The sequence below is a fragment of the Bradysia coprophila genome, chromosome II (genome assembly GCF_014529535.1).
Source record: "Bradysia coprophila strain Holo2 chromosome II, BU_Bcop_v1, whole genome shotgun sequence".
Classification (NCBI taxonomy): Eukaryota; Metazoa; Arthropoda; class Insecta; order Diptera; family Sciaridae; genus Bradysia; species Bradysia coprophila.
Window position 1 is genome coordinate 1,448,818 of NC_050735.1, and position 23,823 is coordinate 1,472,640.

Consider the following 23,823-nt stretch of genomic DNA (forward strand, 5'->3'; position numbering starts at 1 on the left):
TGTAGGTGACGCTTTCTGCGCTTGTTCGCAAAAATTGTAATTGTTATTAGAATTTTTTATTTTGTTGCATCCCTACACCATTTCTCTACATTCAAAGAGGCTTCCCGACTATGAGCAAAATGTAAAAAAATAGTGTTTTTTCACAAAGAATCGATCGGTTATGGGCTAGAATTGTCCCCCAGACACGTTACTTATAAAAAAAACTATTTTGGACGAGAATTCGGTTCAAATTTACTCTTTTATTCCAGCCGTAAAGGTCAACTTTTTTCAAATGGTCAGCAGATCCTGCAACACAAAACTTCTGAGGTCAAATTTTGATATGTGATGGTGGCTGAGGTCAGCTATCATAATATGTAGTCGGCCCCTCAGAACAATGATGTTGCTGAAATACAGCACTCTTTGAAAGTTGATCATACTTTGACTTCTGGCTGGCCATGAGTGATGAGTGCGGAAGTCAGGGTGGGCTCAAATTGTCGGCCGTGGACAGGCTAACAATCCTACAAAGTTTTAACTTTTTGGGTTCCTCTTTCCTCAAGATATTGCTAAAAAAGTGTATTCACCACCCCTTGACATCATATGACATGTACACACATTACACCCAAATTGGAATTTTGTAAAAATAGCAGGCACCCGTTCGCTAGAATTGAACACGAATCGAATGAGCTATAACTCAATAATATCGGAGATAGCTTGTTTCAAAAATTGAAAATTTGGCTGACGAATTGGCGAATTGGCTCTTAAGAATGAAATAGCGATTTCTTTAAACAATTTAGATGGAGACAAAAAACATCAAAATTGGAAATTTTGTAGAGCGGATTACCGATAGAATCCCTACGAGTTTAATGAGATAAATATCATCTCTGTCGTTTTAGTCGTATAGCTGTTTGAAGACGTAGTTGTCACGAGCGAAAATTTGTTTTTCTTAATTTTTATCGTAAAACTTTGGTGACACAAATTGGAACAATAGAATCACAAACAATAGAATCTCTTCTATTGTTTGTGATTTTATTGCTTTGTTGTTCACATGTTCGAGCATTTTCTGACTTTACGAAAACAATTCTCTCTTCTGATGTACGATATTTCAAAAACATTAAAATAATTAACGAAATCTCCAGGAAAAATGATCTCGTTAATTTTTTGTGCAAAGTTATTTTGCTTTTGGTGTACGAAAACAAACAATTTGTAGAACTGATTGCAACTTTAATTTCCTAAAACCCTCTAATCTCATTATTATTTCACATCTTTGAATAATTTTTGTTTTACTGCTCTGACCCAGAATCTGCGATAGATAGACAGGGGTCAATTCGTCTAATAAAAAATGATGTTACATAAAACCAATGCTCTAAGTAGCATCACAGAATTCCGTTTCGATAGTACGTTTCATCTGAAAATTTTTGAATATTCAATTTGGTTGGATTGCTTGATCAAGGGAGTCTTTTAACCTCAACTTTGCCTCGTTCAACAAATTCACACGAAAACTCTATTTTTCATCTCTTTATCATATGAAATAGTTTGATGCTTGACACGGAAGGTTACGTACTAGTGTAATCCATGTAAGAATGTGACCTTACCATCAAAACTATGTTGCAAACTGCATCACATTTTCACGAAAAATTTCCCAATTTTTATTAGCCATTTCGAACAGTGAGTTACTTCGATTTCCACTACAAATCTCAACGCTTTATGAGTGGAAAATCTTAATCTTATCACTTCTAACGAATTCACTTCAAACAATAATAACAAATTTATCAGCGGTTCTGGCACACATAACTGTATAAAACCTCAATGTCTTGAGATTTAGAGTTTATTTCGTTCAAGTATTCGAATCAATTGCTATTCAAGGTGCGTACTGAAAAATACTGAAAATATATTCAGAGATTTCCATTATTTAAGGATATTTTTGCCCTGTGTTCCCTGTAATGGTTCTTCGTTAAAGTTAAAATTATTCAGTGCAACTAGGGATTCTGTAAACTTTTGAAATCATTACTTTGCTTGTGGTTCAACAATGTTTCAAATCAAACTAGAAATGTTGCTCGAATGATGTGATGTGTCCAGTAAGATGGTTCTACCTTTATTATCTGACGCGCCATTGGAAATAATTGTGAAATGATTAAAATAACATCAAGAGCACGAGAAAATCTACTGCCAAAAAAGCCTTTCTCTAAATTACGTTGGAAATGCGTGGCAAAGTCGTGGTGACTCTGATTCGAAAAATTAGATCTTCTCGAGACTCAATATCAATTCCGAAATATTCTTTTTCGAAAAAAAATACGAAAGTGAGTGGATGCGTTACTGCGTTACTAATGTGCAATAGGAAAATAGTTTCTGTCGATATCGACCTTTTTTATTCTAAAGTTGCTATCTGCCTTTGATTCGTTAAACTCATCGTGTATGTTGGGGATTTTCCTTTGATTTTGAAGTTTTTTTTTTTTGAATTTTAAAGTATTTCCAAGAGTTTTTACACGATTTTCAAGGATTTTCTTTTGATTTCCAAAGATTTTCTTTTGTCCAAAGGATTTTCTTTTAGTCCAAAGGATTTTCTTATAAAAATTTTTTTTGAGGCTTTTCAACGACTGTTTCATGTTTTTTTTAACAATAGATTATCTTCCCCATGGTCGTTAATATCATGCGTAAAGTTGTTGTAACTGTCGGGAATATAAGTCGGAGTAAATGTCCGAAACACACGAGCAATTTTTCGTTGCTAAGTTCGACAATTATGCTGCGCTTTCCATTTTTTAACGTGTACTGCGCAGCTCAATTGTCGATCTCAACAATGCAAAAATGTTCGTTCGTTTCGGTCTTAAGTCGGTGGTACATTGCGAAACTATTGTGATCGCGAAAAAGTCTTATTGTTCGATTGTTAGATCTATAACAACAGAACTTTCTTTTTCCAGATGAAATTTTTGTGGATTTTCGCTATCATCGCCTTCCTATTTGGATTTGCTGCTGCAGAGTGCCCTAGTGGCTTCTCCCCAGCACCAACCGATCCGACTCTATGTGGAGCACAACGAGTCATAAAAGGAGATTGTCCACCATTGTCCAGATACGATGCGAATACAAATCTTTGCATTTACGTGGCTAGAGGATAAACTCAAAAGAAATAATTTTCGATGATGTGCCCGGACGGGGTAAACGAACGCTTTTATGTTTCAACATTGTTTATTTACAAGAAAATATAAAATTGTGAACTTTAAGGCTATGCAGTAAAGGCACCGTCATGAAAATAAGTTTGTTTGATTTTGGCATTGCAATCCCAAAACGGTTACATTCACAAAATTCAATGTTTCACAACCCCATCCCCAACAAAATCTCCTTACTGTGTTACAAATCAGCATTTTATACTTAAACGACAAAAAATTTGTGAACTATCTTCGATATCACATTTAACAAAAGTAAGAGAGCTGTCAATCAACCATTGAAAAATTAACTTAGACCTTTGAATCACACACTATCCCTTCTTAAACTTGAGCAGCAAAACACTGATCGTTAAAAATACCAACACCCAAATACCAGTCGATACAAATCCCCCGTACACCGTTGGTTCACTAATTGACCATCCTCGTTGAGTTATCGATCTTAAGCACTCCGTTGACTGGGTTAGCGGTAGCTGGTAAATCGGAATCAGAAATTTTGAATGCGAAAGCTTCAATTAGGTGGAAACACTTACGAAAAAGGCAAAATACTTCAGTCCGGGGTACATGCCTTCAATGGGCCATATTATGCCACACAACATGACAATGGGTAAAAATGATCCCATGGCCATATAAGTCGCCGTACGTTCGTTGTCACAAGCCGAGCTCACAACGAAACCTTAAAAAAAATTCAATTTTACAACTTTGTCGACTACGGGCAAAAAAATAATGAATTTCTCTCTACCGAAACACATTCCACATAATCCGGTCAGGATAGTCAGCAGAACAACCAATGTTGTATCGCCGTTCAATGTCAAATCGAAAACGGAAAAACTGAAAATTAACACCAAAAACGACTGGCCACACATTATCAAAAACTGTGTCACAACATGCGAAAATAATATTTCCAATCCGGTGATACCGCAGACCAGACATCGCTCCAGCATACCTTCATTACGTTCGATTAACATTGCACCAGAGGTCAATGCCACCGACAAGAAAAAGATAATTGCTGCAAATGAGACGGAAAATTGCTAATTAGTGTTGAACTTGATCGACAGTAAAATCAGATTTTTTTATGTGTACTCAGTATAACACCCGGCGCAGCAAAGTCGGTAAAATTGGGCACTTGATCGCCGTAGACCGGTTGCTCCCATTTCAAGGGTATTCGACCGATAGCCGGATTCATATCACAATCGGTTAACATTTTTTCCAGAAAATCGAAAAATGCGTACTGAATGTCTCGATACAGCAGAGTGCCGATTTGTTGGTCTGTAACAACAAAGACAACGGTTACAGTTGATGGCTAACGAACTATTGATCCTTTACGTAGAATATAAAGCAAAGGGTTTGGTCCAAAAACCATTACAAAATGGAACTTACTGGACATATCAAGCCGCACAGTCACATCCGAAGATTCAATTACCCAATCATCTGTAAATCGTCCAGACTCGGTTCTTTCGACCAATGAAGATGAATAATTCCGTGGAAATACCAACGCACCCCATGCTCGTCCGCGCCTCACTTCATGAAAGGCTTCCTCCTCTGTGGCGTAATTTTCCTAAGATCGACGAATTGTTTACTATTCACCTCACTCAAAGTCATTTATTTACCCAAAGAATTTTCTTTTTCGCAAGTATATCCAAGTATCTGCAGCTCAGCATTGTATAATTACAACCGTCAGAAATGGGACAAGACTGCAGATCAGTTGTAGAATTTTGTTCATAATTAGCTATGGCCAATTTCAAGCCAGTTGGATCGTGACCGATTGCCCAACAAAAAAGTACGATTTGTAAGCACGGTAGACCGATTATAAACAGCATTACACTACAATCCAATGGTATGAGGTCAGGATGTGTTACAAAGATCTTTCAACTTCAAATTCTATACCCAACATTACGCCACATCCACAAAAAGTTTTTCCAAATCAATGCCTTTAAGTGATGTGGCTTAAAAATGCTCAGATAATCTTTCAACGTTGCTGGTGGTTCTTCATCTGGTGGCAATGGTGGATGAGGTGCTTCAGATGCGGTTATTACATCTTTGACCCGAGTCGACATTGATGTACTGTCCCCAAATTCACCAGATATTTCACCGTGGTCCTCGTCACTTATATCAATGACGGGATTCTGTAGATCAAACGAAATTTTTATTGGATAACCTGTCTTCGATACAAACAGGTTTATCGCTTACCGATATTGCTGGCACTGCAACGTGTTCGGAAACTTCTTGAATGATTGACGATCTTCGTCTTTTCCCCATGTTTTGAAGAACGGACAATTTTAGAAACACATCCTCCAATGACTCACAGTGATATTTTTCTAATAAAAAGTGCGGCGTTTCTTCAGCCAAAAATTTCCCTCCTCTCATCAGGCCAATCTGAATGCAAATTTCGTATTATTTTACCGGGACACTTCATTCATACACACACAATTTACCATATGAGCTTGCCTCGTCTCCTCAATGTAATGTGTCGTAATAATGACGGTTCGATTGCCAGTGCTAGTAATATCAACCAAATGATCCCAAATGTTTTTCCTTAGCACAGGATCAACACCCACCGTTGGTTCGTCAAGAATTAACAGTTCCGGCTCGTGTAACAAAGCTGCAGCTAAACTCATTCGTCGTTGTTGTCCCCCACTCAAATTTTTAACGAATCTTGATGAGTCAGGCAATTGTAATAACTTCACTAAATAGTCAGTCTTTTCCTCAACTTCTTTCGTTGTCATTCCCGAAATCCATCCAAAATAGATCAGGGTTTCTTGAATGGTAAATTCACCGTATAAAGCTAATTCCTGAGAAAAAAAAATTGGGTTTGACTAGATGAACATCAGAAAATGATTGTATCTGTAGTTACTTGAGGCATATAACCGATTCGGGGACCAGGTACCTGAGTAAACAAACACATTAGTTAAGACACATCGGTATAAATAATCAACAAAATTTACTCCTGATCCACGTGAACCCGGCCGACCGCCGAGCACCCATATTTCACCAGAATATAAACGACGTCGTCCTACAATGCACGACAGGAGAGTCGTTTTCCCACAACCACTGGCACCAAGAAGTCCATATCTGAAATGTTAGGAAGAAATATATGATTTTTGCAGGAACAGTTTTAAAATTTCTTCCTAAACTTCCACAAACGGCAAGAATATCCCGGATCGGATCTATTAATAAATGGTGCGCTCATATGAAATATGCATTTACATTGCCTAATCACATAAAGCACAGTACGTACAAGATTTCAAATATTTATTTTGACAAGAAAGTGATGACGCTATAAGTAGGGGACGTTGAGTACTCTTAAAACCAATTGTTGGTAAATCTATTACTTCACTAATTTTATCAGATCACATTAGCTATTGCTTATCGACTTTGTGTGTCCTGGCTAATTCTTCCGACTCTCTTGGCGATTGAGTTATTTTTGCATTACCCGAATCTGACCTGTTCCCAGACTAACGTATTCATTCCGAACGCCCTAACATACAAATTGCTCACACTTTTCTTCTCAACGTTTGTAACTTCAACATGTATGAACAATTGTGTATTGTCTCTACAAGGAGTGGTTCTTAGCAATAAAAAAAACCGCCTAACCAATTCAGATGTTTATTTTTAGCATTCAAAATTTTACATGTAACGGTGCAGTAATTATACAGACAAACACTTTGTGGATACTTTGATTTGTTCAAACAAAATGCCATACAAAAGTCTTAGCTCAACAAAAACGTGTTACCAAGGTCATCAATAAAAATCATCTTTCCGCACAATTTGGTACAAGAATATGCGTAATGTGTTGGGTAATGGTTTTTTGTTTGGTAAACTGGCGATGTTTCCAAATTTTATCGAAAGTCATAGTCGAAAAAAGTCAGCGTCTACAAATTGTCAGAGGAGAAGCTTTGAGACAACTGAAATATTGTCCCCGTGGAAACCAAACTCTAGATTCACGAAATATCTGAGGAATCCATAAGTGATACTGTTGATCAAGGAGTTAATACATCAATATTGAATTTACTCAACAGATAATGACATGAATATGATTGCAATATAATTAGGTGAAATTAGTCAATTTTCATTCACATTATGGAAATTTTGCATTATGGAAACTTTAAACAGTTTTTCCAGTTGTGAAATTACCTTGTGCTAAGTCATTAAATACGAAAATAGTTCGTCAATAAAAACATATTTGCACTTTGTCATGTGAAGTGTATGTTTCACATTGATTGCTATTGTACACGTATATGCAAAATGGCCAGTAAATGATACAAGTAGAAATGCATAAAAGTAATTAGCAGGGCTTGATTACATTATACAGCTAAGACGAGATTATACAACTACCTCAAGCCAATGTCAATATCAATATCTGCCAATTATTTACTAATTACCGGTAATTACACATCGTTCTGGGCGGGAGAATAACGAACAAAAATATTGTTATCATGTAAGGAGCATATATGAGCTTTGTCCGAGGGGGAAACAACAATGAAAAATCTTGTCCCACCGTTCGGCCATTCGCCCATTATTCGCCTATTACTTCCCCATTATTCGACTATTACTTCCCCATTATTCGACTTAATTCCCCTCATTTATTCGTTCATTATTCGCTTAACACTGTCCCAACATTCGCTCGTGTTGTTTCCCCCTCGGCTTTGTCTGATTTCAACACCATAAATCACATTCGACAATAATTAATTGTAGCTTTCGAGCGAGATGTGACAACGTTGAACAGGTGAAATTGAAGGTGGATTGCTGTAAATCGGTGCCTATTTTTCGTTAAAATTCTCGAATTGAAAATTTCGATGATTTTCAAGAATCCCAAGAATTTGAAAAAATTTGAAGAATTTTCCATAATTTAAGTTCTCGAAAAAAAATTCTTGAAAATAGGCCCTGCTGTAAAGTGTAGATTTTATTGATAGTCCTTCCGTTACATGTAATATGACGATTCGATTTTTTAACATTAAACTTGAAAGTTTATAATTAAGTAGGGCCTGGGTGCATCCTTACAATACTAGGTTTGTTCAATACCCTCTCTAGCAACCAAACTTCGTTTTGACGCAGTCAAAATACCACCTTATTTTGACAAATGTGCCACTGACTTTTTCTTGTAATAGAGTTGCCGTGCCGCGCTGTTTTTTAAAGCAATATTGGCGTCACTCGAAAAAGACAAACTTTAAACTTTATTTCATTTTTGCACACCAACATAACGAAGCAACACACAAAAAAACACGTCACAATCACAAATTATTCATTTTCGAACACCAAAATGGTTAATCAAGACGTAATATTTTCAACACAAAAAATTAAATCGCTGCTCATACTTCATTTAATTTATTTTTAAAAGTGTAAAATTTTCTATGACAGAATACACTGTAAAGTTTTACCACCTTAATATTCCTAGTTTGGTTGCTAGAGAGGGTATTGGTTTGTTGCTTATATTTCCACTCTATGCGACGCTTTAATTACCGAAATATTTTATAAAGTCAGTGGTAAGCTAAGCGACAAAGAAAAACGAAACTATTAGGAGTTGAATGCCGGTTCTTCGGCTGAAAGCTGTACACTCATTTTCAATAGCCTTAAACCATGCACTGCTGACTTAACAAGCATTTCATTTGGAGGCTTTCATTTGGAGTTGCTAACTAGTCAACGCTAACAAAGTCATCTGTCTTTACAAAGGAAACATAAAGCCTACACTGTGATTTCAGCAGCTTCCAAATATTTCTCATGTTAACGTTAGGAGAAGTGCTATGCTTGAACCGATTGAATCAGCTTTGTCCAAATCAGTCTACGGTTGAATTTGAAACTCTAATTTTCAATTTCGTAGTGGTAAGCAGATGTGTTAACCAATTCACTATTGAGTTAATACAACACAGATAACAATTGCGGATTAACATTATTGGTCTGTGTGGGATTACTTTTCAGTTAAACAAATTATTTTATTTCCTGGGATTTTTTCTCTGTAACAACAATTTGAAATAAACTCCATCGGGTTTAATGGCTCAGGTTCGAAAGTAGATACTTCCCGAAAGAATTACATTTTAATTCCAAAGTAGATTCAATCATGTACTGTTAATCCCTAAAAGTTTTAAATCAAGGTTTCTATCTGTAAAAGTTGTCCAGCCATTGGTTTATCCGCGTATGATTAATACGAGTGAAAATATTAAGAAAAAAATACCAACAACCCGTATTTCCGTATTTCATTGTAAACTTTCTGAATTACTTGAACGATTTAACTCGATCATGCATCGGCAAATTTGTAATTCATTTTCCATATTTCCTTTAATTATCGCTGCATGAAGCAAATGATTTATTCCATTTCATTTACTCATATTAATTAATTCATATCTAATTAGAGTCATAAGTTACACCATCAATTACTATACGTCTTGGTATAATTACATCGAAAAAAAATTAAATACAAACGATGCACGGATCAGTAGTTAAAAAACTCTTTTCGCTAGCTATAGCAATAATTACACCTAAACAATAAAAACACGATAAATTTCTACTATTGAGCATGAGCATATTAGTAATGAACTTCTTGAACTGCAATTTTAACGTAATTTCTGTAAAAAATTTACAACGCAGGTGGATTAAAATCCACCATGAACCTTCGATGATTGCATAATATATCCAACAAAAAAGAAAATCACTGAAAATACTTACATACTTCCCTTTGGCACGGTCATATTCAGTCCATCTAATATCAAATTCGGATTCTTTTTGGATCCATACGATTTGTAGGCTCGCCGTACACATACGGCTTGTTGTCGTCGCGATGCGACTGTTGACGGTTGGGATAGGAATTGTCTACGTTTGGCTGCTAAATCGAAATCCTGATGCGATATGTTTGGCATTGGTAATATTTCACCTGGTTCATTCATTTTCTGTTGATGAAGATAAAATTTTTGTTTATTTTGAATCAATGAACGTGGTGGACAGTGGTGGAGACATAAAATTATTTTTTATTATTTATACGACTGAAGAGCATCCGCGGTAACTAGAAGACATGAAGACATAAATTTATTTGTCAAGATATGAGTAAGGTCATAAACCTTCTTAGATTAGTCGGTGGTGACTATGTCCTCGAAAAGGAAAAGAAGTTAAAATTGGTAGTAAAAGTGTTTTCCTTCTCAATTAAATCTTTATTCTTTATTCACTATAAGATGTTGCTAAATACACTGTTGGCTTGAAGATTGACACACTCCTTGGACTAAACGGTATCGTATTTGATTTCCTATGTCTAGCCTACGCCTACATTGAGGCGAGATATCAATTAGCAACTAACTTTCCTCAGAGAGTATTTGCATACTTCGAGGAGTGGTTCGGAAGTCATGTTAGGCCGGTGGTCCAGACACCTATTATTGGCCGTAAACGGCTGTTAGTGAGAGCTCTAAACAAAACAATGTAATCAAATAATTGAATAAATGCGTAAGACGCATCACCATTAATATTGACGATTGACCTCATAATGTTGTGATGTAATACATGATTGATTTTTGTAACCCTTATCGACATCCCCTGAGGCTACACTTAAACAACTTGCGTTATTTTAGCATGGTCATTGAAACCTATATGTACATTACAAAACCAGTATTATGTACAGAGAATGTGGTTTTTAAACACGAAATAAATGATTATCCGTACGTACCGAACCAAGTTAATCTCTTTTTGTGTTTTTATTTTCATTTTTCTGTATACATACGAGTATACTGACCTCACAGGCCATAGAGTTATTGAATTTTATATTCATTCAAATGGATCTAAATTAATCGCGGAACCTTGTTAATTTATTGTTAATGGAGAGAAACGACAGCCTGATGGAGACTGAAATCACAGTATCGTTTGTAGATTTGCTTTTCATAATGTGTGACTTGTAGATTGAATGCAAATTAAATGTTTTATTTGTTTGTCAATTTTGTTTTTTCTTGTTAATAATCAGGTGAGAACCCATAAACTATAGTAGTGGATCACACGTTCAACGGAAACATTTTGTTGTATGAGCAAGTCATTTCTTTATTTCGTATAGATCGAGACTCGTTAAGCAATGCTGTTCTACGGATTGTTATCCTTGAAAAAAAAAAATGTTTACTGCCGCACTTTCATCATCACAATGGGTATATATTATGCGTCATGGGAGTATAATTATTATCTTGTTATGCTGATGACGATAGCCTCATAAAATATCACACGTATCACCGATAAAATAAATGTGTATTTCGAGCGAGTGTTGACTATAAAAGACTTGTATAGGAAGCGACAATCATGAAATCTATTACTTCGTTTGTTTTAAAGTGTTCAGTGGCGGTCTGAAAATATTATTTTGACTTTGATTTTTTATCGCTGATGACACTACTGTTAACGTAGCTGTTTCTTCAAGGTCTCTAAACAGATCCGCTTCGCTTAAATTTTCACTTTACTTTGATAATTTCGCTCAACGGTTTCGTTTTAAATGCATTGTATACACTGAGATTCGTTAAAAGGAACACTGAAAAGTGTCGCTATTTATATTCGGACGACCTTATCGAAATAGTATATGACCGCTAGATTCTCTTAGAAAGGCAAAGAAAATGTTTCGCTCTAAAGAACCTTAAAACGTTTGGAATAATAAAGAAGTTCGTAAATGCAAGAAAAACCTACCGTCGTTACCAACCCAAACAGATCTATTTACCAAATCTATTAAGTGTTCACACATTCCTCATTTATTTACGTAGAAGGATTGCGCAGAATGCTTTAAAGCTTAAATGAGTCCGCTATATCTTGTCTAAAGAGATGACTTTGCATTTATAATGTTATGAATCAACTAGCGATGTTTAATTATTGCAATCCACGACGTTTCAAAAGATTTCAGCGAAGAAACAAACACTCTAATTACATACAGCACAACGTTTAGTAGCATGAATCAGGTATAATGGGTTTTTACTGTTCTTACTAATGATACGACATATGTTTCACGACAGAATCCTGCTCTTTGTAGCTCATTTTCTAGTGTCTACTATAAAAACTCTTAGGATAAGTTGAGAGGCCTATGTAGATAAAATTTTGATTTTATTTACAGTTGTGCGATCAAAGTAGTGCGTAATAGTACATAGCCGAGTAGGACAAGCTTACGACGTGCACCGAAAAATTCAGTTTTCATCATCACGAGTCACAAACGACGATTTTTGTGCTTGAAAACTGAAATGAGACGAAACCACAACACCATTAACATAGAATTCACTCTACAGCCACTTCAACAACAAAGCATGCACACTTGATCGTGGCCGGAAAAATATATATGAAAATCCATTTTCGGCCGGAGAGAGCGTCCGAGAAAGTAATTTCTTGGCCGCAGATACCTCTCTCTGAGAAGTACAGAAAAATTGAACTTTTCGATCGTAGAATTCGTGTCGAAATCCTTCGAATTTCAGTCTTCAAGCACAAAAATTGATTTTCACGTTTGAAAAATGAAGATCCCACCCCTGTACATAAAATCTTGTTGATAACTTGTACCTAAACTGGAATTTTGCGTATACGATATGTTCTTAACCTCGGCTTCGCCTCGGGTTGAAAATTTTCACTATTGCGCAAAAATTGTCATTTAGGCACATATTAGCACAATAACTATTTAACACGTTGTCGGTTATTGTGACTTGTCAACTTTAGGCACACCGGAAAGTGCTAAGGGAATCGAGGAATACCTCCAAATAAATTTCTAAAAATCAAAAATTTGACTTTTGACCTACGTGTTAAGCACCAGTTCTAGGTTTACTTTACTTGATTTGAATGTATTGACAGACAACTATAGTCGTTTTTTTAAATTTTCTGCCGAAAGATTTTGCATGAATCAGATGACGAAGTTCAATCTCTCCTCGTTCAAACAAACAAAAACCTATCAAAATACGAACATGCGTAAACTTAACGCTCTGACTAAGAGACGCCTTCGTCTCCCACCCCGAAAGAGCGTCCGCAGTTAATCGACGGCTGCTACTTACATGAATTTAGTGCAAGGATCGAGACGGACTATAATCATCGAATCTACTACTTCTTTTCACTATGGTATTTTTAGCGGATTCAACAAAATCTTTTACTCAAATTGTCTTATCACTTTGTTCACTATAATAGAAGGATGTATTATCCAGAGTACATTGCTTTTTTTGTTGTCGGTGTTGATAACAGATGTCAGTGAAAGGATACTTATGTTATGAATATGAATACAGACAAATAAACGTTATGCATTTTCAAATAAACAACTAAACGAATGATGATGACATGTGCGCCTGGGAATTTTACCACTTAAAATAAACTGGTTAAAAGTGTTGCGTTTTCTTCTCTTTAACTTTTATTTGTATCTCTTTGTTTTCTTTTCACAGGAGATCTTCAAGACGGAAAAAATTCCAGTTCTTTTTGCCCACCTTCGATTCAGTTTTAAGTTTATTGATCCCTTCTCAATGAATGTTATTGTTACAACGTCTGAACAAAGGCGTTCAAGAAAACCTTCATGCAGCACCGGGCTTACCAGTTTTATTTTTATCAATCACTTGTAACTTATTAACATAACAAGTTGAATTGCAGATATATTTTTCGGACTTCGTTCAAAGTTTGTTCGAATTATTACGTCACTTAAATTGTACACACACAGCTGAGACACAATAAATAGAAGATCAGCTAATAAGAATGTAACACAGTGCAGATATTCCTGTATATGTTGCGGTAATCACTAATTTATTCATTCAAGTACAATTTTAGAAGGTAATTAAATGATCAAATCGCTATAAAATACAACTTTTAACTCTATCAAGTGATTCGCTAAAATGGTAGAAATAAGTTCAGAAGTGAGTGATGAAATTACTGACTAAATGGCAGTAAATGCCGGTAAATGGTAAGAAATAGCAGCAGTAATGTGATTGAAAACATTGAGAAATTACTAAACCAAATGCCAAATATATGACCGCAAATGCTGTCTCACGATTTTTGGACAGTGCACCGAAGCATAGAGATATTTAAACGAGAAATTGTTAAATTATTAAAATCAGAAATGATCGGATGAGTGGGTGGTAAACTTTTTTTTTTAAATAAAATTTCTCGGATTCAACAAACTTAACTACTGGATTGGTAGGCGGAAAGATTGGACAGACTATAGGTCAAATTCATTCATATTTTGGTCGCGTCACATTCATCGTCTTAAACCAAGCATAAATCAACCTTTTATCCAATAAAACAAGGAAAGTAGCTAACGTCGAAAAAAATGTATCGTTGAAAATTCCGACATTGATAGCCAATATCGAAGCGATTCTAAGGACACTGAAATAGTAATTTCCAGAGGCAAATGTCCATATTTATTCGAGTTGTGTTGTATTCAATTAATTCGCACTAACCTTCAACCCTCACTTAAATGCGGAAATCCCTGATTGCTTGACGTCATACACAGCCACACAATAATGATTTATCTACCTAGTGTCGTAGGTAATTTATAATCATCGTGGCGTGGTTGCGAGTAAAGTTTCCTTTCATTGGTTTGCTGTGTGAGAATTATTTTCCATAAATCTTGTCAGAGTTTTTATTTTTGAAAATTCATTGTTTTGGAGTCCAAAACCTCTCCACCCTCTAGTGTTCAAGTGTTTTATAGATATCCAATAGAATAAGAGAAGGTTATTTCCGAGGTTATTTCGTTCCACTATTCCAGTAACAATGGAAAGTATAGTTTTCGTTTGAATTTTGTTGATCTGAGGCGAAGCCGAGGTCAATAAACATACAAAAACAAGACATTTCATTTTCCCGAGCTATGTAATGGAGTTTACAAGTTGTGGGCGGCGAAAGACGTGCATGAAATACTAAATGCGTCGGAAACCGTACTTTTATGTTTCAAGCACTGCTTTCGACGCCCTCAGAATGCGCCACAAGAACAGATTTTTTTAACGGTCATTTACCCCTTTTATTTAGTATGGAACGTCCGTTACGCAGTGGCCTATATCAACATAAAAAAACTGAATTTATATGAAAATTTTGGACAACTGCGTACGTTGCAGGAATAGTATATGTCGTACCTAGGACTAAAAGCACGACAGAGTAAAGTTAACCAGGCAGGAGCGCTGGATTGACCTGCGACCTGAATGATCTAGTGGCCCTATATTTTACGCGAATAAAAATTTTCAATTTATGTCAGTGTTCATTTGAGTTCATTTTCATACAGTGTATTATGTCCCTTATTTGACGTTCCGAAAATAAACCGCAGTAGTGCTGGATTGACTAGGGACCCGAATAGTCTACTGGCCCTATATTTTTTGCGAATAAAATTTTTAAATTTATGTCAGTGTTCATTTGAGTTCATTTTCATACAGTGTGTTAGGTCCCTTATTTGACGTTTCGAAAATGAATCGCTCCTGCCTGGTTTATTTTACTCTGCCGTGCTAAAAGTCTTTTTTAGCGTGTGAGAGGTTTCCAGACGAAAAAACGGATTTTTTCAGCACACGTCCGAATTTGGGACTTGTGCTGAAAAAATCGTGGCTTCCAGGCTTGTTACGAAAATACTATTGTCTAACTAGTGCTTAAACTTAGCGACCTCGTCGCTCATGACCGGTTCACTATAGGAAAAACGTTGTTCCGAACTTATTCTTAGTGGTTTTCATTTTCCTTCAACATTTGACCGACCAATAACATGAAGACATTGCACATTGCACATAACAGCAATTTATAAAAAAAAAACGTTTATCTGATTCGGAAGCCAATTATTGCAAATTAATGCTCGAGCAACTTTAACATAAAAATAATGAACACCAATTCAGTGCATTTTGCATTCTAAAGTATTTCTTTGCGAAATGCATTTCATACGTAATAACCTCGCGTCTGTATCCAATAATCAATTCAGGTTTTGCGGTCTAAACTTTGTGCTACACATTTAAAAAATAAATTATTTATTCACCTTATGCCATGACTAGCACTTAAGTTTGTAATATTCTACGCAGAGCAGAAAGATATTTAAAATCTTATATGACTCTCGATTCATAGAGTTATGATTTTGGTTCAATTTATTGATTAAGATTTTTGCTTAGCCGGAAAATCAAGTTATTGGATACAGAATTTAGCGATTAATTGGCCGCTTCATCAACAAGTCCATTAGAATTTTATTTTTTTCAACAATAAGTTTAACTTACCTTGAAGATTTATTTGTTGTTTATCAAATATGTAAAATATAAAGTTGACAATGCAGGCTTTTGTTTAAAATATACGTTTCCACAAATATACAATGTCTTCAACCATGCACTATTGTTTTAGTAATTGCAAAATCTTATTATGACTATGGTTGCACTTTAGGTTTTCACTCATTTGTCTTATAAATTTTGCTTTTATTCAAACTTTGGTGTGTCACAATTACAGCAAAAACAAAAAAAACAGCAACAACTTTAGTTCACATAATTGCAAAATGAAACAAAAATCAACATCAAATTATTCAAACATTAATAACGAAAAAATGTTCAAAAAATATTTTCGAAATATTTTGTCGTTTGTCAAGTTTAAGTTTTATTGCATTATTTCATGCCAATAAATGATTACAAATTTATTCGATATTATCCGTTAAATGTCCGATTCGTTTCCATTCGATGTTACTCACATACTAAATTGAATTGGCTGAAATTCGTTGTAACTTGGTTCGGAATATCAATATTACGATGAGCATATAATATCATCCGTTGCTCACATACAGCATACAGGTTACAAGAAATTTACCATTTCAAGACTGGTGTTTGAATATATGAGCAATGAAACAAAACAACAACAACAACAACTCGTATGTAAAAAAAGCGTTTTTCAGCTCTGTATGAACAGAGCTTACAAAACCCCATTTCCCCCCACACTTACCGGAAAATCATGTTTTTTCATTAACGGGTTCATTCGAGTGGGGATAGTAAATATTTACTTGTGTCCATACGAACAATGCACACACGCTTACTTCATTAATGTGTGTATCTCTCTTTATCGAGTTGGTCCTCTTAAATGGATGTATGCCAATATGTTACAATTGTCTACCACGCATATTAAGACATCATATCAAATATAACACGCGTAAGAGAACTGGATTTAATACTCAATGATCCATCTTATTGCAATGAATGACTTACCTTGACCAATTACTTTATTTTTTTTTGTTCATCACATACACCAATCGAATAATATGTGGTCAGTATTAGCAACATGTTTGGTTCGATGGTTGCTAGTGCGGTACAATTGTTGGATGTGTGATCAGGACCATTTGTATCAGTGAGAGTAAAAAATGTTTTGTTGCTGCTGGAGGTGGTGTAAAGCAAGTTACACCACTTGGAATTTTCCTAAAAATCGTCAGTATTCTACGCGTTCAGGCAACGCACTTCAAGCAAAAGTGCTATTTTATTATTGACAGCTGCCAAATAGAGTAGTTTTTGTGTGAAATTTTATCCCCACTCTGTTTACAGTGTAAAATTTTGTATGGAGCACTGTCAAGTTTCAGTACCCTATTTAGAGTACCACTTTTGCTTAAAGTGCGTTGGTTCAGGACCTCTTAACTTTACAAAATTTCGTAAAATTCCACAAATTTCTGAAAATTTTCCAAAACTTCGTTAAATTTCGCAAAATTTCGATAAATTTCACAAATAAAAGGCCCTGGGCGTATCTTTCACAAACAGTAATCATTTTCAAATAAATAACAATAGAATCTTTTACTTCCTTTGGTCTATGGCATTCAAACAGATTGGTTGCATGTCTTTTACTTCACTTGTTTTAACAGATATGTCGATGCAGGCCTCATGATTTAGTGTTTATCGTTTATTTTTGGTATCGCTGATAGATGAAACTGCCTTCTCACAGGGGTTTTGGGTTTATTGTGCACATTCATACATATTTGCACCATAGACATTATCTAGTGTTTATTGTTTATTTTGGTCGTCGCTATCGATAACAGATGAAACTGTAGTCTCACAGCCTTGAATTACGGACGTAAATGGGCATTTAGTATTTACGTAATTTCGTGATATATACATTTGTTAGACGGTCTAACCATCTGCCATCAGGCAAGGGTCTTAAGTCTACTGGTGCACGAAAAACATTAATACTTCCACATTTTTCGTTTTTACCATCCAACGTAATTACGTAAATACGAAATTCCCATTTACGTACGTAATTTACGACTGCAGACTTGTCTACAAAATTGAAGCCAGAGTCATTGCACGTACCGTACGTACCTGACTATAAGATGTTACAGGTGATGCAAATCTCATAATATTTCTTTCATTTTTCTTAACAATAAATGATGCGATAATAAAACGTGAAGTGTTTGTAGACAACACATTATACCAAGAATGTGAGTTAATTCATTCCAATGATGCAATTCAACTGCATTCAACTGATTCGATATATTCGTTTCAGGGAAAATAGAGCGGTAAGATTACCGAGAAAAAGATCAATTTAAAATGGCTCGGTCTATAAATATTCATTTAACCATCCACGGTTGTGATTTCCTAGAGGCCCAAATAATGTTTCTTCAATGATAAATGGATTGTATATATACAGTGGGTGTTGTTATATCGCCTGTTTTTTGATTGAATACGCTCGTTTTGTAAAAATCAAATCGACGTCACGTGTAACATATGAATGGACTAACAGAACGAATGACCTTTGATAAATAAATCAGTTAAAGTGATGAAGCCGCAATAAAATTATAGAAAACACGTTTGCGGTTTACAATAAGAACGAGACAACGAATAATTTCAATTTGTGATCCAGATGGTTGGACATTCGTAATAACGAATCAGCACTAATTTATGCCCATTGCGATGATATTACATTTTCCGCCTAATCCATTTAGATTGAAATAAAAACTCCAATCCAATAATTTAATAAGCGTATGGGATCCGGCACAGTTATAAAAAACGAAATTTTATCGGAAATAATTGTAGTCACACGCAGTGGCTGAGTTTGGTCAAATCGAAACAAATGTTAGACCACAATCGAGGTGGTAGTCACAATTAGTTACTTGTTTATTTGAATTTAAAAAAAAAACTTTGTAAGAATTGTGGTTCAGTCACTCAGCTCCTAGTTCGGATCGTGATCATCGTTCTAGTGCATAAATTACAATTGACCACATCATCGAAAATGTATAGTCCACAAAGGGGCATTCACGACTACACGACAATGAATATGTCGATTATCGACCGTGTACCACCCGATATGGTGCACCTCATTGATCCACATTGGTGAATCTCTGATAACAACTCCTCTTCGGGAACAAAAATGTAAAAATTCCGATTTTAGGTATCAATACTCTCCACTACCCACAATTTGGAACTATGCACTGGGAACTGTAATGGTTTTCCTGGGAATCATTGCGTGGTGTGGAAACGGTGTCGTAGTGTACATATTTTCAAAGTTTAATGTAGTGCTTGTGATAAACATTCGGAAACATTCTTTAACAGCTACATATTCTCTACGACAAAGTCACTGCGAACGCCGTCCAATTTGCTCGTTTTGAACCTGGCCTTTTCGGATTTTATGATGATGGTAACGCAAAGTCCACCGATGATAATAAATTGCTTCTACGAAACGTGGATATTAGGACCGATGATGTGCGACATATACGCAATGTGTGGCTCGTTTTTCGGATGTACCTCCATTTGGACGATGTGTATGATCGCATTTGATCGGTAGCATGATTATTTTAAGCCAATGTGCCGTTTTTTGTTAACCTTTTTTGCACAACTAGGTACAACGTTATCGTCAAAGGATTGGCTGGGAAGCCAATGACTATCCCTGGAGCAATTTTGAAGATTCTTTTCATTTATATGTTTGCTACTATTTGGACGTTGGCCCCGATTTTCGGTTGGAATAGGTATATGAAATCAAGAAATAATCCATTTTTTGCCGTACGATGTAATTGACCTCCAAAATAAGGTATGTACCGGAAGGAAATCTATCGTCCTGTGGTACTGACTTCATGAACAAAAGTTGGACGAGTAAATCTTACATTCTGGTTTACTCATGCTTCGTATATTACATGCCACTTTTCCTCATCTGTTATTCGTATTGGTTTATTATTAGGGTAAGTAGCGAAAGGAATGTTACGAGAGTGCTATCGGACTCTTGTTGGAAACATTACATTTAACTTAAAAAGCTTCGTAGCTGCGAAATTTACTATTTAACATCCAAAACTGAAGAAGCCCAGGTTGATCAATTAGTCAATTTTAGACAGTTGCAGCTCATGAAAAGGCCATGAGATTGCAGGCGAAGAAAATGAACGTTGCCTCACTTCGCAGTTCTGAGGATGCAAATAAGAGTGCCGAAGCGAAGCTGGCAAAAGTTGCACTTGTCACTATTTCTTTATGGTTTATGGCCTGGACACCAGTAAGACTATTTTTTCACGTTCAGCTGCTGCTCGTCCTTATTTCGATCTATATTTGCAGTATTTGGTAATTAATTATATCGGAGTATTCGGAGGTGCCGCACTCACTCCACTAGGTACGATATGGGGATCATTGTTTGCAAAGGCTAATGCTGTGTACAATCCGATTGTGTATGGAATCAGGTATGGCGAAAAGAAATTAAAATGCTTTCGATGAGGAAATTACCGAACATAAATTCACCAGTCACCCGAAATATCGAGCTGCACTGAAAGCGAAGTTGCCCATGTTGGTGTGTGGAGAGACTGACAATGCTCAATCGGATACGGCATCACAGAACACTACTGCTACTGCGGATGGAAAGGCTTAAGATGTACATTGTATCGAAGACCGAAACCTGTGATTGTTCCTGCTATTCCTGATGAATCTGTTTTAGCAATAGAATTTTAGCGAAGTTTAACTTGAATAAAATGTTATTTCTAATGCAATACATGAACAGAGCGTTTCATTTTTTACTATTATTTCACATCCATCGGCTGGTGCTCTACTCACTGGGTTTTTCTGATCTAATTTATCGATTTCAGATGAAATTACTTTCAGATATAGTCAGTCACACAATGTAACGCCGGATTTAAATGAAAACATATTCGCATTACGCGAGATCTGAGAAGAGTAGAGGACAGAGTAAAGTCGTGTTGTTATCAACAAACAATACATTCAAACGCTCCCAGTGCAATATTGAAAATCTTCAAATTACCAACTGACGATCAAACAATCGTAATGACGTAAATTAAATGTTAAACCGACGTATGTATATCGCATACATACATTGGTTCCATTGAAGATCGTGATTGAAACGAAAATACTTTCACTGCGTGTTCACTTCCACTAACATATACCTGTTCGACAAAACAAAATTTCTTTCGTGAATTTTGTGACTGGCCGGAATAAATCCATTTCTACATTTAGTAGTCGCAAAAGTAATTTTACGTTGATCAGACGATCTTAACTCCGTGGACCCGATAATTGTCTTCATTTATTTTCTCTTTCACAAAACTAAGATGAATCATTATTGCAAACGGTTTAGTTCCGTCTCGATTCTTGTGGCTTTATTCGCATTTTTCGTCAATGGTACAGTGAAGAGTGAAAATGGTACAGATAGAAATTTAGATATTTGGTCCTCGTTGCTGGAACAATACACGATTGAGTGAGTAAGCTTTATATTAAGTGAAGAATTCTGACATTTCAAGCATTTCGATGAACTTTTGCTCTGTAGAGTAATGCGGGGGAGAGGAAACAGGATTCTCTTTTACTTACAAGTGTGTTTTAATGGGATTCACAAACCCGACACTGAAAACACTTTTCTTTTGGTAAATGAATTAAACCGTTCCTTCAATTAAGGGCCTCAAAAAGAGCACACGACACAAAAAGGTGGATTTGAGATAATCTCCCATACACATCAAGAAAAAAATCAAAACATATTGAGCGCACGCTTCTCCCTCCCTAACTGACATGTTGAGAAGTCCACGAATGCATCAATTTTTGAGGGAATTCCAAAGAAACCGACTCTGACGGTGCTTCACTAAAATATCTACACAACGGATCACCAAAGCAATATATTTTAATTCCTTTCCTTATGTTCCATTCACAGACTACCACCCGAACAAACACGACAGGGTAAATACCTTCAAAAACAATTTTCACCGAATCGACGAGTATACATTACCAGACGAATTGGTGAAGCATACGAGCCGAATATTGTTCGTCCTACCATTCCATACCAAGAAATGCAACCACCACCACTCACAAGAACGCGCCCAGCGCCTCCGCCACAAATAGTGAAACGAATTGACAATAACCCGACGAAGCCAGTAGACTTTCGACCTGGTAATGGACGACTACAAGCCACCGAAATTTCCGAAACGGATTTGTATCTGCTCGGGGCTATTGAAAAACTGGTGTATCGAGTTGACTATTTGGAGAAGCGGCTGAAGAAAACGGATGAACTAGTTCTGTACTTAATGGAAAAACAACATCAATTTGAGCAAGCTTCCACAACACAGCACCAACAAAATCAAGCAGCTTCTAAACCAATTCACGGCCCGCCTGTTGTGATCAATGCGACACAGCAATTTCTAAGTGAAAAGGAATCAATATGCCATGATAGTAATTCGACTCGAATTGGCGACAACTGTTATCTTATTGTACATACGCCGAGTACAGACTGGCAATCGGCAAATGCTATGTGCAAATCAAAGTCTCGTGGCAGTCAACTGTTGGAATTCGATTCCTACAAAGAATACTACGATGTTGGTCTATTTTTGAAGAACAACAAAAAACACAAAAAATACAATTACTGGCTAGCCGGCCTAAATCCAGGCTTGTTGTGGATCTGGTCCAGTTCCGCGAAGCCTGTGAATTCATTTAAAAATGAATTACAAACGGAAAAATATGATGCCATCACCGTTGATAGCAAGGACACAAATATGACGGATATTCAAGGTTCCGGCCGTTGTTTAAGCTATTCGTTTAACAGCACATCAAAGACGTACATTTATTACGGTCAAAATTGTAATCTGAAAATGGGATACTTGTGCAAAGTTTTCGATCTGACTGTGGAGAATGAAATTTCTCGACTTGCTAAAAGTCTTAGTGGGAAGCTGTGATCCGGAACCGAGGACAGAAAAGACTTATTATGTATAGTATCAGTTGTATGATTTAATCTTTCAGAAATGGCTGTTATCGTCAATTGCCAGTGTTGTAACAAAGTGCCTGTTTATACTATAGTGATTGGCGATACTTTAGACAAAGGAAGTAATAGATCTAATATGGCGATACGTGTGGCGTTTGTGAAAGGTTAAAGGGAACGTGTTATTGAACGGATCCGTTGAATCTTGATTACAAGAAATATATTTATTTGAAACAAAAGAACTCAATGTTTGAATGATTCAATAAGGTCTTTTCATGGAAAGGTGTTGAGTAGGTGGAAGCTCTTCTAACGTTGCTTCCGAATATTGTTTTTCTTTTGATAAGAAATGTACACCGGTCAGCCCACAAAATCATGTAGGATCTATTATGTATAGGTGACCATTAAGCTTACAACGATTCGTGAATAACCCCACCACTTGCCTTATTTCCGATCTGGTGAGCTGCAAAAGCTCTTCGCTAAAGGATCGCGACACATCAGGTCCCAGAGTGGTTAGTATCAACTAAAAGTTAAGATTTCAAATCCTAATTCCTAAGCACCATCAGCCCGAATTATATATTGACTCAAGAAGTAATGTGGTGGGACAAATGATATGATTGTCCACTAGTTGCACTAGTTGTTATCTCTACTTGATTCAATGACC

General features: G+C 36.1%; 3 protein-coding genes across 3 annotated transcripts; 2 read left to right on the forward strand and 1 right to left on the reverse strand.

The window, feature by feature from the left end:
- Positions 1-2,924: 2,924 nt before the first annotated feature.
- LOC119067959 (ABC transporter G family member 23) lies at positions 2,925-16,732 on the reverse strand. The gene is made up of 13 exons (XM_037171323.1): positions 16,262-16,732; positions 9,795-10,015; positions 6,080-6,206; positions 5,989-6,021; positions 5,570-5,926; positions 5,325-5,510; positions 5,022-5,260; positions 4,745-4,958; positions 4,515-4,692; positions 4,218-4,403; positions 3,877-4,143; positions 3,668-3,810; positions 2,925-3,607 (listed from the first exon to the last, which is right to left on the reverse strand). Exons 2-13 carry the CDS (start codon positions 10,010-10,012, stop codon positions 3,449-3,451), a joined length of 2,307 nt encoding a protein of 768 aa, XP_037027218.1. The 5' UTR covers positions 10,013-10,015; positions 16,262-16,732; the 3' UTR covers positions 2,925-3,448.
- Positions 16,733-19,006: 2,274 nt separating this feature from the next.
- On the forward strand, positions 19,007-20,969 carry LOC119072871 (opsin-1-like). The gene is made up of 8 exons (XM_037178217.1): positions 19,007-19,333; positions 19,392-19,490; positions 19,553-19,780; positions 19,840-19,965; positions 20,028-20,175; positions 20,322-20,477; positions 20,537-20,658; positions 20,720-20,969. Exons 1-8 carry the CDS (start codon positions 19,233-19,235, stop codon positions 20,841-20,843), a joined length of 1,104 nt encoding a protein of 367 aa, XP_037034112.1. The 5' UTR covers positions 19,007-19,232; the 3' UTR covers positions 20,844-20,969.
- A 438-nt stretch (positions 20,970-21,407) lies between these two features.
- Positions 21,408-23,462, forward strand: LOC119071650. The gene is made up of 2 exons (XM_037176653.1): positions 21,408-21,680; positions 22,125-23,462. Exons 1-2 carry the CDS (start codon positions 21,535-21,537, stop codon positions 23,137-23,139), a joined length of 1,161 nt encoding a protein of 386 aa, XP_037032548.1. The 5' UTR covers positions 21,408-21,534; the 3' UTR covers positions 23,140-23,462.
- The last annotated feature ends 361 nt before the right edge of the window (positions 23,463-23,823 follow it).

Excerpts from the sequence above, each read along its gene's own strand:
- LOC119071650 (XM_037176653.1), top strand. The coding sequence starts at position 21,535 with ATGAATCATTATTGCAAACGGTTTAGTTCCGTCTCGATTCTTGTGGCT. Across the intron at positions 21,681-22,124 it reads CTGGAACAATACACGATTGA|ACTACCACCCGAACAAACAC; the intron begins GTGAGTAAGCTT and ends TTCCATTCACAG.
- LOC119067959 (XM_037171323.1), bottom strand. The coding sequence starts at position 10,012 with ATGAATGAACCAGGTGAAATATTACCAATGCCAAACATATCGCATCAG. Across the intron at positions 5,927-5,988 it reads GAATCGGTTATATGCCTCAA|GAATTAGCTTTATACGGTGA; the intron begins GTAACTACAGAT and ends TTTTTTTCTCAG. Across the intron at positions 5,511-5,569 it reads AGACGAGGCAAGCTCATATG|ATTGGCCTGATGAGAGGAGG; the intron begins GTAAATTGTGTG and ends ATTTGCATTCAG.
- LOC119072871 (XM_037178217.1), top strand. The coding sequence starts at position 19,233 with ATGTATAGTCCACAAAGGGGCATTCACGACTACACGACAATGAATATG. Across the intron at positions 19,334-19,391 it reads CACCTCATTGATCCACATTG|GTATCAATACTCTCCACTAC; the intron begins GTGAATCTCTGA and ends TTCCGATTTTAG. Across the intron at positions 19,781-19,839 it reads TGTATGATCGCATTTGATCG|GTACAACGTTATCGTCAAAG; the intron begins GTAGCATGATTA and ends TTGCACAACTAG.